A 12,550-nucleotide genomic window follows, 5' to 3' on the forward strand; every position below is an offset into this window, starting at 1 on the left:
CGTTGGTTCCAACTGCGACTTCGGAAAATTCATGATCCAACCGTGTTGTTGGAGTACTGACAGGGAGAGTGCAATGTTCTGTACCAACCGTTCCCTGGATCTCGCTTTTATCAGGAGATCGTCCAGGTAAGGAATTATATTGACTCCTTGTTGTCGAAGGAGGACCATCATCTCTGCCATCACCTTGGTGAATACCTGCGGTGCCGTGGAGAGTCCGAACGGCAACGTCTGGAACTGGTAATGGCAATCCTGTACTGCGAATCTCAGATAAGCTTGATGAGGAGGATAAATGGGAACATGCAAGTAAGCATCTTTTATGTCTACTGACACCATGAAGTCCCCTTCCTCCAGACTGGAAATCACTGCCCTCAGAGATTCCATCTTGAACTTGAATCTTTTCAGGTAGAGATTCAGAGATTTCTGGTTTAAAATTGGTCTGACCGCGCCGTCCGGCTTCGGAACTACGAAGAGGCTTTAATAAAAACCTTCTCCCTGTTGTGACAAGGGTACCAGGACAATGACTTGATCCTGACATAATTTTTGAATTGCAGCTGTTACTACTTCTCTGTCCGTAAGAGAATCTGGCAAGGTCGATTTGAAAAATCGGCATGGGGGGACGTCTTGAAACTCCAGTTTGTATCCATGGGACACAATTTGCAAGACCCATGGGTCCAGGCCAGATTGAACCCAGAGCTGACTGAAAAGTTTTAGACGTGCTCCCACCCGAGCGGACTCCTGCACGGGAACCCCAGCGTCATGCTGCAGATTTGGCAGAAGCAGGGGTTGATTTCTGCTCCTGCGTTCCTGGAGACGCTGTGGACTTTTTTCCTCTTCCCCTCCCTCTACCTGCAAAGAAAGGGGAACCTTTACCCTTTTTGTATTTGTTGTGCAGAAAGGACTGCATCTGAGAGTGATGTGTCTTTTTTGCCGGCGCAGGAGCATAAGGCAAGAATGTCGACTTACCTGCGGTAGCCGCAGAGATTAAAGCATCCAGCCCATCTCCAAACAAGGCCTCACCTTTATAAGGGAGAGCCTCCATATTTCTTTTGGAATCTGCGTCAGCATTCTATTGGCGAATCCACAAAAGCCCTCCAAGCTGATACAGCCATGGTAGCGGCTTTTGAACCCAAGAGCCCAATATCTTTCATGGCTTCTAGCATGTATGCAGCAGCGTCTTTAATATGACCTAACGTTAGGAGTATCTCGTCTCTATCTATCGTGTCAATGTCTGATGACAAGTTGTCTGACCATTTTTTCGATAGCACTACTCACCCAGGCACAAGCAATGGTGGGCCTGAGTAGCGTACCATTGGCCACGTAAATAGACTTTAACGTAGTCTCCAACTTGCGGTCTGCCGGCTCCTTTAGTGAAGCTGTCCCAGGTGCAGGGAGAATCACCTTTTTAGTTAAACGTGACAGGTCAACCTGAATTCTTTTGGGAATCTGAAATTTATTTTCAGGGTTTGCCCAAACTCCCTCAAAGAGAGTATTTAGTTTGTGAGAAGGAGGGAAAGTTACATTAATTTTATTTTCCTTATAAAAATAAGCCTTCTCCTGAGGTAAAGGAGGGGCTTCCGTAACTTCCAAGACTTCCTTTATAGCAACAATTATGTATTGAATGCTTTTTGCCAATTTAGGATCTATTTCCCTGGAATCACTAGTGTCGACACAGGAATCAGAGTCCGTGTTGGTATCAGTTTGTACTATTTGTGCAAATGGTCTCCTATGTGACCCAGAGGGGTCGCCCGTGGATGAAAAGGCAGAACTATGAAAAATCACATCCTCCACTGATTTTCTCCGGTTTTCTGCATGAGACTCAGACTTATCCAATCTCTTACTGATATGATTCACACTATCACGTAATTCTTTCACCCATTCAGGCTCGTGGTGTGCCGGCAGCGCCACCACATTACAACTCTGTGTCCCTAAAATGGCTCCCTCAGGGGAAGAGCTCCCTGACTCAGACTTGTCACACACGTGCACAATCACACCACAGACACTCCGGGACTTATAGGGGACAGACCCACAGTAAAATCTGTCAGAAGGACACAGAAAGGATTTGCCAGCTCACACCCCAGCGCTAGTGATAAAAACCCTGTGTAACACAAAAATGCCCACAGACCTGTAGCGCTTTTATAATGATAAATTCACAATATAGCACCAATTTACACTGTACCCCCCCCCCCCCCCCCCCCGTTTTGCACCCTGATACTTGTTCAGAAGTGGAGGAGGACCAGCATTCTTCTCTGCAGCTAGCTTGAAGAGAGAATGGCGCTGAGCAGTGTGCTGGCTGACTAAGGAGGAAGCCCCGCCCCCGTAATAGTGCATTTCCCCTCAGCAATTTCAATACAAATTTTTATACTGGCGGGGGTAGGACTGTGCCTCAGCAACTTATGTCCCCTTATTAGCCAGTTTTGATTAGGTTTCATGCTGCCCAGGGCGCCCCCCCGCGCCTTGCACCCTGCTGTGCCTGTGTTGAAGGGTAGCATGGCGCGCAGCGTTCCCGCCCGCTGCGCGGTACCTTTTAGCCATCACGATGTCTGAAGAATCTTCTCTTCTGTACATTCACCTGTCTTCTGACTTCTGGCTCTGTAAGGGAGGTGACGGCGTGCTGTGGGAGTGAGCGCATAGCCGCAGCTAGTGTTCAGTACCCTTCAGGAGCTAATGGTGTCCTGTCAGCCAGAAGCAGAGCCATGGAACTATTCAGGAAGTTGGTTCCTACTTCTGGCCCCTAAGTCCCATGAAGCAGAGAGACTGTTGCCAGCAGTCCTCCCTGAAAATAAAAAACCTAACATAAAGTCTTTCAGAGAAACTCAGTAGAGCTCCACTGGAGTGCATCCAGTCTGCCTGGGCACATTTTCTAAACTGAGGTCTGGAGGAGGGGCATAGAGGGAGGAGCCAGTTCACTCCCTTGAAAAGTCTTAAAATGCCCATGGCTCCTGCGGAACCGTCTATACCCCATGGTACTGAAGTGGACCCCAGCATCCTCTAGGACGTATGAGAAATATATATATATATATATATATATATATCTCTCAAAGAAATAGCCGGCACTCTGTCCTCCAAAAATCACATGCCCAGGTGCCTCCCTGAATGGTCTCTCGACCGTATACAACAACAGGATAGGTGGCACTCTCAGGACTTCAGTCAGACAGAAATGGACACTGGGTTCACACTTTCAAATGATCGACGTTTTGATAATTTAATGACGATATTAAATTATCGAAACGTCGATCATTTGAAAGTGTGACCTCCGTGTCCATTTCTGTCTGACTGAAGTCCTGAGAGTGCCACCTATCCCGTTGTTTTATATATATATATATATATATATATATATATATATATATTACATCTTATCATAATCGGTTTGAAGATCCACGATTGGGACATTTGTGCTTTAAGTTACTTGAAGTATTAATAATTTTTATTTTTACAATATATTTTTTTCCTACTTTGTTTTTTGTTTTATTTATTATGTTATATATATATATATATATATATATATATACTTATTTTTAGTTTTTCCTTCATGAAACATAAAGATGCATTCATTCTTCTATATGAAAATTAAATGGTATAAATCAGAGATTACAGGTTGCATGAGATGAAACTTATTTTTTTTTCATTTGCACATTTTAACCTATAACGTCATAGTGGTAAATTTACTAAGCAGCATTTTTCCATGTCTTCAGCTTTTTCTGCCATTGGATTTAAAGGAGCAATAGTATTATATGCAAAATTAGCCATGTTCTGTATTTAATATTAATTACTTTTTAAAATCCAGTTGTCGAAATCGCTGCAGATGCATCATCTTTGAAAAGCGCCGCTAATAAATTTACCCCAGATTGTAAAAAAGCCTCTATTCAGTCAAATGAAGAGAAATACTTGTTCTCTTAAACATATGGCATCTGCTTCGGGAAGATGTTTACACATGAATTAGTCATATGCTCGTTGTAGAAAAATCTCTTGACAATAAGAGGAAAATCTCGGCGCAAGGGAAGAATGACGGCAATTTTTGCAGAGACACCGAGAAAATTTCCCCCCGCAGTAGTCGCTTTTGTCTTCTTATGTGCTGAGACGTATAAATAAAATGACAATTCTTTATCTATGAAAACATAAAGTTTTGTGATCCTCTAAGGAAATGATCCAACCCAATAGCCGGAGATATTTCTATGCTGATATTTGCATACATCTTTTTATACCCAGTAGACCTCTGATTTATATTGTATCTCTGCTTCGCTATACCATTAAAACTGAAGTTTAATAGATGTTGTTAAACCCGCCGCAGATGAATCCCAATAGTGTATAAATACCCCTGAATATGTTTTTACAAATGAAGCACGAGCCTACTCCATATTGCCTAATCTCAGGCTATTCAGCAAAGCTTCTGCTTACAGTAACACATTTCACGGGAGGATTTCAAATGTGGAGGTAAAACAATAAACAGCCTTGAAGTGCAGGAGTAATTGTGTGCATACAGTCTGCAGGCAGTCAGATCATTAAGAAGAGTGCGTTTCCTTGTTGGCTGCACCACATCAGGGTTTTGCCAGCAAATTACATCTCTGTTATTTAATACAAGACTGCACACATAAGGAAAATTAAATCAAAGCATATGAATACAGTGAAGCACCTCAATAAATAATACAGCACATGAACATTCTGTATTTAAGTTTTCTTTTTCCTTTTTTTGTCTGATGCATTAAAAGTGAGATAACGTGAGCTGGAGAGTGATGTATTCTCATAAACGTTGCTTCCCGTTATTGGTACAGCCGCAGATATTGCACTGTACTTCCGCAATTGTGGCAAAATATTAGGATGCTTTTTTGTATTGTTAATAATGAGAAAAGCAATACAGTATGTGACCCTATATTTTAAAGGTGTGTTTCTTCAAAGTGGACTTGTCACCAGGTCCTATTACTACACTGCACCTTGGAGGTGATGCAGATATGGACAGAGTAAGTATTGGTGCTGCTTCCATATGGCAGTGCAGCAGCTGCAGGAGGCGTCTGCTATAAGTAGATGCCTCCTGTATGCATGTGTGACCCATTGCTGAGTCGCATCGGATCACCTGCGACACAACCCTTCAACTGAGTAACCCATGAGGTTATGCAGCCTGGCCACCGCAGCTCCGTAGCTGAGGCCAGGTATCCAATTATCTGCAGTAATTTACTGCAGCTCATGGATTTTTCCGGGACTATCCAATTACTTATGCACCCGGAGAAAAATCCATGATATGCAGTCGTTGGAGCCACGAGAGCTCATGGGATCTGGAACTTATCCCGGATCCCATGTATTATTGCACGATCACAAGTCATTTTTCGGACGATAAAAGCGGCTTATAATTGGATAGCTCTATAATGACCATTGGTCAGATATCGCGCTTTTGAGCTGTTTTTATCGTCTGAAAAGAATCGCACCTAATTGGATACCCCCCTTAGTCATTGAAATATATTTTTCTATTATTTAATTCAGTAATATACATATTTACAAAGTCACTTTTACCTGCACACATTTTGTGAGCTGAATCCATGAGAATGCAGTCACATCACCCATCACATGACCACCATTCATGAAGTCTGACTAATACACATTTGTTGCTAGTGAAAGGTGAATACAAAATGGTTGACACGTATAGGTGTAGGTAACAGGCGCACCTTTGAGCCATTAAAATGCCTTAAAATGCATGTATGAGCCTGCTGTTACCACTGACTGAGGGGCACATTTAACAGCGAGTGATATTCTTGTTATCCTTTGTTAAACTGTGCTCCAGCCAATCAGCTCATGGCTGTCATGTGTTTGAAAAATGACAGGAGCTGATTGGTTGGAGGCCCATTTGTCATTCGTATCGAGGGATAACAAGACTATCACTCGTTAATAAATCTATCCCTTTATTTGAAACGCATTATGTCCTTCTACATACTGTAGTACGATTTCACTGTTTTCTACAATTTTATAATTTCTATAATTTAGAAGCCATTAAAACCCAGAGACCTGTATCTTACCTCACATTAATACTCACTTACAGTTCTCAGTAGGATAACTGTTATTAAAGTACGCACCCTTTCATTCAAATGACTGGTGCAAGTCCCTAGAATAGCCACTTAATGTTGTTGCTAAACATCTTGGATAATGATTGATGAAGGATTAGATATTAGTGGCTATCTCCTTTCCTGACAGAATAATGGCACACTCAGCCAATGGGGTTGTATACTGATCTCATAAGGGTATACAAACCATATGGAAACAGTGTTCTGAGACTTACAGTATGATAGATCTCAGAGTCAGGGTGATGTCACTGGATGAAGTTAATCTTCTTGCATCTTTGCATCTTGAATGATTTAAGTCACCCCTGTGTGGTGGAACAAGTAATAGCACATGTTGTACGTATTACTGTGGAGCACTGACCACTGTACTATGTAGCACTTGGAGATCACCACTTATTATCATTACTTTGCTAGCACACATTTTACAGCAAACCTACTGAGGAAAAGAAAACGATGTTCCGAGCTACGGGAGCAGATAGAACAGATGAAAATATTTTAGTGACAGTTTAAAACATAAGGGGAATATTTATCAACATTTGGATATAGATAAAGTGGTGAGAGATAAACTACCAACCAGTCAGCTCCTAACTGTCATTTTTCAAACACATCCTGTAACACGACAGTTATGAACTGATTGGTACTTTATATCTCTCTCCACTTTATCTGTCTCCAAGCTTTGATACATCTCCCCCAAAATCTTGGCAACCAATTTTATAGACTATAGGGGGGAGATGTAATAAACTGTGGAGAGAGATGAAGTGGAGGAATTGTTCATAGCTGCCAATTAGCCTTTGTCATTTATCTAGCACAGGGAGAGAGATTAAGTACCAACCCATCAGCTCCTAATACCCCTTTCACACTGAAGCCCCACCTCCGATGGCCTGGGTCTGCCTCTCACACTGCAGCCGAGCCTGGACGCAACCCGGGTAGCAGACCTGGTGCTATATATTAGACAGCATACAGAGGAGAGGCTGTTAGGCATGGTGCTCTGGATTAGTAGCTACTAAGGGAGTGTGCTTCATACGTGGTCGCTGACTTTAGTCTAATGAGCAGCTGTATCTACAGAGCTGGCAGCTAGAATCACCGGTCATTCCGACAGTGGCCTCCTCTGGCAGTACTGAGTGCTGGTCGGAGGTACGATATATATAGGTGGCTAATATCCCTCTCACACCGCTGCTTCAACCCAGGTTATTGCTGGGTTAACCCGGGTTGTGCCTTGGTGTGAAAGGGTTCCCCCAAAAAAACGGTAATCCAACCCAGGGGGTTGGACACGGGAACAACCCAGGTTAAGAGGCCCTTTGAACGGTCCAACCCAGGACTTTGATGTGAAAGGCGTATCAATTTCAAATCTTGTCCAAAATGACACAATGGGCGGTATTCAATTCTTTTCACCACCTTCCACACCCATTCTGTTTCTGCTGATGGGCGTGGTATAATCATTTCAGCTCGCTACCCCTGCGGTTGCGAGGACACCCAACCCGTTACGCAGCTAGACCTGATTACTATGGGCACAATATGTGCTTTAACGGGGATCACTTTAGAAAGGAGATTGTGTGTGATAAATCATTTGAATACCACCCAATCTACTTGACTTCATGACCCAGAGCCTGATGAAGACGTCGTGGAGCCCTAGTCAGCACACTGGTATGGGCCCTTCCATTCCTTCCCTTTGTAAAAAAAACAAAAACAAAACATACACGCACATTTTATAGTGATGGCGACCCTTCAGTGATCACCGGTCCATTGACTGGGCCGACACATCCCCACGTGAACCAGTACTGACTCCTGGGTATTATAGTAGTGTCATTATATGTACTGATTATTCCTATTTGCTGAGTGACAGAAATGTATCTGGTCAGTAGATAACGAGTTTCCCATTGATCAGTGACGCTGTAATTGTAGCTTAGACACAGCAGGAGAGGCTTCCTAACACTGACATACAGATGAATCCGTGTTTAGGAGATACAGCTGAATTATATATACTGTAGGTTTGTTTGTGTGCAATGAAATGAAGACTCTGAATTATGTTTCAGCTCCGCTCCAGGCCCTGCATCTTGAAGTGGTGCCAGTTGCTGGTAAAAGCCAAGAAGTGAACCTGTCAGCTATTATACAGCCCAGCAATGTGAACCTGTCAGTCTATTACTGGTGGATTGGACATAACCTGCAGGTACACACACTTATATTTGTGTTGCTGTCACCCATTGTTACAGAGTGAGCCGGGAGGTCATTACTGCCAGTGGTTTGCTTTTTGCTGGATGCACAGTAACAGCCGAATCCTGCAAAGTGAACTCGATATATAAAACATGAAACAATAACTTATGCTCTGTGTTTCTGCATTATCAGGTTAGGAGGTGTGAATGATGGGGCTATGGTGGCTTACTGGCAGATTGCTATTGTCTAACATGATGCAATGTGACATTTCACTGCTGCTTTCTTTCTGCAGCCATTTCTTACTTTGGAAAGCTACTTTGTGACCAGGTTTGCGGAGGCCGGTGAGCACAGGGTGACCGTACAGGTCTTGTGCTGGAACTCCATGTTGCAGGACTCCAAAGTCGTCAGAGTGTTCGGTGAGATACGGATGTTTTATTTATTGTCAGTGCGATAATGCATGGAAATGCAGCTAATGTAACCTAAAGGGCTAATAATAACAACAAACCTAAAGGGCCAAGAATAACAACCAACCTAAAGGGCCAAGAGTAACAACTGTCCTAAAGGGCCAAGAGTAACAACCAACCTAAAGGGCCAAGAGTAACAACCAACCTAAAGGGCTAAGAGTAACAACCAACCTAAAGGGCTAAGAATAACAACCAACCTAAAGGGCTAAGAATAACAACCAACCTAAAGGGCTAAGAGTAACAACCAACCTAAAGGGCCAAGAGTAACAACCGTCCTATAGGGCCAAGAGTAACAACCAACCTAAAGGGCCAAGAGTAACAACCAACCTAAAGGGCTAAGAGTAACAACCAACCTAAAGGGCTAAGAGTAACAACCAACCTAAAGGGCCAAGAGTAACAACCGTCCTATAGGGCCAAGAGTAACAACCAACCTAAAGGGCCAAGAGTAACAACCAACCTAAAGGGCTAAGAGTAACAACCAACCTAAAGGGCTAAGAATAACAACCAACCTAAAGGGCTAAGAATAACAACCAACCTAAAGGGCTAAGAGTAACAACCAACCTAAAGGGCTAAGAATAACAACCAACCTAAAGGGCTAAGAATAACAACCAACCTAAAGGGCTAAGAATAACAACCAACCTAAAGGGCTAAGAATAACAACAAACCTAAAGGGCCAAGAATAACAACCAACCTAAAGGGCCAAGAGTAACAACCGTCCTAAAGGGCCAAGAGTAACAACCAACCTAAAGGGCCAAGAGTAACAACCAACCTAAAGGGCTAAGAGTAACAACCAACCTAAAGGGCCAAGAATAACAACCAACCTAAAGGGCCAAGAGTAACAACCGTCCTAAAGGGCCAAGAGTAACAACCAACCTAAAGGGCTAAGAGTAACAACCAATATTGGTGTACAGTGAAATCTAACCGATTTAGGGGGGGGGTGTATCAAAGTGTGGAGAGAGAAAAGTGCAGAGAGATAAAGCACTAGCCAATCAATGCAGTGGATGAAAACACTGACAACAGAACAAGACCACATGATTAATCCCATAGTAGTCCACCTGTGGGTGCTGCCTGCTTTTTGGGGATCTGTGTGAATATAACACTGCCCTGTACAGGCTGCACACATGGCCAGCGCACACAGTCACACATGTCAGGCTTGCCCGCTGGTTGGTGGAATTCTCTTTTTGCTTCTTCTACTTCTAGAGATACCTCAGTGAGAGCTTGTTTAGACGGGTTTAGTATGAAATACCTACAATCAAAATCCTGACGGTCAAAATCCCGACAACAATTGACCGGCGGTCAAAATCCCGACAAGGTCAAAATCCCAACATATAAAATGTCGACAGGTCCAAAAGTTGACACAAGTTTTCACTGCGTTTTTGGTATGTATGTCAACATCGGTCGACATGGACACCGTATGAGTGTACTGCATCACCTCGCATGGCTCGCCATGCTTCGGGCACGGTGCCTCGCTGCGCTCCGCACACTATTATATTCCCGCTCCACGTCCACTGGGATGGTAAAGTATGAACAAGTCAGTTTCAATGAAAAAATCATGAAAAACTCATGTCGACTTTTTGACCTGGTGAAATGTTAAATATCAATATTTTGAACTTGTCGGTATTTTAAATGTCTGTATTTTGACAATGTTGGGATTTTGACCGTCGGGATTTTGATTGTAGGTAAATTGACCGCATCCCCTCTGGACATATGTTTGCTGAGAGATGATGTTTAAAAACCGTTTAGCTTAGCAAGACCTAATGCGGCCGCAACTATTGCTCCATTGCAGACTGCGCACATACCGCACTGACTGTATGCACCTTTGCAGTGATTCAAACGCATCTTGACTTTTCTCTTCGTCTAAGTGGGCAGCAACTGGCCATATAAACATAAAATCACCTATGGGTGGGCAGTCAGAGACACACCATATTCGTGTGTAAGCCAAGTGGACAATGACATCAGGCGCATCTCTTGCACTTAGAAAGAAGCAGTGCCGCTGATAGTGATGTTGGCTGCTCTAGTGGACAGAGAGCTTGGGACTGTGCAAGATGCAGAGATCAGCTTTGTGCAGAATCGGGCCATGAATTTGTATATAAGTCCTCCGTAGAGCAGTGTGCACGTGACGTGGCATAGGACAGGCATACCAGTAACAGCAGTATGTGAGGTTAGACATGATGCACCACGGTGTAATACAATGCCTGATTGCTCCTCTGTGTGTCATCCTGTTTTCCAGATGAATTCCAGGTTCTTCCGCTGATGTTCAGCAAGCAGCTGGACGTCTACAATCCCAATATCCCAGAGTGGAGAGAAGACATAGGACAGATAGTAACCCGGCTGCTTGCAAAGGTATATAAGGATACAGCAGGACATTCAGCCAGCAAGAAGTAATGTTCTGTCCACAGCTCCTCTGAGTCACTGACAAGTCCTGGCATTGTACATTCAGAAATCTCGTAAAAAAATAAAAATGTAAAAACTAAATATTTTGGGATTTCATATCACAAGGAGAACTGTACTAACTCATCTGACTCTTACTCTTCTATCTGTATTGCAAGAGCTGTAAAAATACCTTGAGGTAAAAAGAGGAAATATATTTTACATTGATTGAGAACACCTGTATCTACTCTACAAACCGAGTACTGCTTCAGGGCCCCAGCTCTGTGTTGGCGCTTCCTTTCGGTTCTCCCACGGCTTTTAATGGGGGGAATCTAATTCCTGACATCAATGCAACATTCCGTTCCAGGACAAAACATTGTATCCTGCCCAGGGCTGCCATCAGAAATTGCGGGACCCGGGACTGACAAAATAGGCAGTGCCCCCCTTCCCCACTGTGGAGGAGTCAGCTTTAGAATTGCACCAGTTAAAGTGTGTGTGTGTGTGTGTGTGTTTGTGTATGTATATATATATATATATATACACACACACACGCATGCATGCATACATACATATGTGCCGCTGTCTGGAAGGCCCGGGAAGCTGATGCCGCTGCCTGCCAGCCTCCATCCCCGCTGTTCTGCTGCTCTCCTCCGTCCTCCTGCAGCTGTATTGAAAATGTCCCTCCCAAAATGGCCACCGCCTCAGAGGAGACAGTTATTCAAGATACTAGAGGGCTCCTCTAGTATCTTCAATAACTGTCTCCTCTGTGGCGTTGGCCATTTTGGGAAGGAAGTTTTCAATACAGAGCTGCTGGAGGGTCGGAGGACAGCGGAAGAACAGCGGGGAAGGCCGCGGAACGGCGGGGACGGCGGCGGGCGGGCAGGTGGCTGCATGAACATCCCAGGCCCTCCTCTCTCTGTCAGAGAGGCTGTGCCCGGGACAGCTGTGCCCCCAGCACCCCCCTGATGGCGGCCCTGGTCCTGCCGACGCAAGCTTTCCCTAGCACCCCTTAGAGGTGTCAGGGGAACTTACAACATCGGTACTACAGTAATTGGCCGATATGGGTACCGATAGGCATTGTAGCAAGTATATATGTGGGACCCAGCTTGGGCCACTGGCCAGAGATTTTGCACCTGATTTACACCAATGTTATTCAGTGTTGGTTCTCTACTTAAATTCCCCAATTCCTGCTATCCGGTTACAGTAGATGATTTTGTGGTATCCATATATAAAAACTAGAGATGAGGTTTGGTTTTGTACACCCCATGACTGCAGGTGCCATTTCACTCAGGAGAGTGTATGTTGAGGTGGGCAAAATTTATATTATTGATGTTAATGATACTACAGGAACAAACATAGGACAAGTTACTTTATTTTAGCTGTTTTTATTATTTTTATAGATTAAAAAAAATAAAACAGATCCAAACCCAAAACACTTGAGGGTGGTATTGCAAAACCAAAACACAAGTTCGTAACTCTGATCTAACAATAATTTTTTTTTTTACCAATTTTTAAAGATAA

At 43.6% G+C, this 12,550-nt stretch overlaps 1 protein-coding gene across 4 annotated transcripts in view; it reads left to right on the forward strand.

Moving 5' to 3' along the window:
* SORCS2 (sortilin related VPS10 domain containing receptor 2) overlaps positions 1 to 12,550 on the forward strand; it is a 1,363,792-nt gene that overhangs the window by 1,319,979 nt on the left and 31,263 nt on the right. For all 4 annotated transcript variants that reach the window (XM_063923915.1, XM_063923923.1, XM_063923934.1 and 1 more), the window contains 3 exons: positions 8,078 to 8,211; positions 8,488 to 8,611; positions 10,890 to 11,002. In XM_063923915.1, coding sequence (XP_063779985.1) covers positions 8,078 to 8,211; positions 8,488 to 8,611; positions 10,890 to 11,002 — 371 coding nt within the window. The remainder of the gene's footprint in view (positions 1 to 8,077; positions 8,212 to 8,487; positions 8,612 to 10,889; positions 11,003 to 12,550) is intronic.

Source organism: Pseudophryne corroboree, chromosome 1 (genome assembly GCF_028390025.1).
Source record: "Pseudophryne corroboree isolate aPseCor3 chromosome 1, aPseCor3.hap2, whole genome shotgun sequence".
Classification (NCBI taxonomy): Eukaryota; Metazoa; Chordata; class Amphibia; order Anura; family Myobatrachidae; genus Pseudophryne; species Pseudophryne corroboree.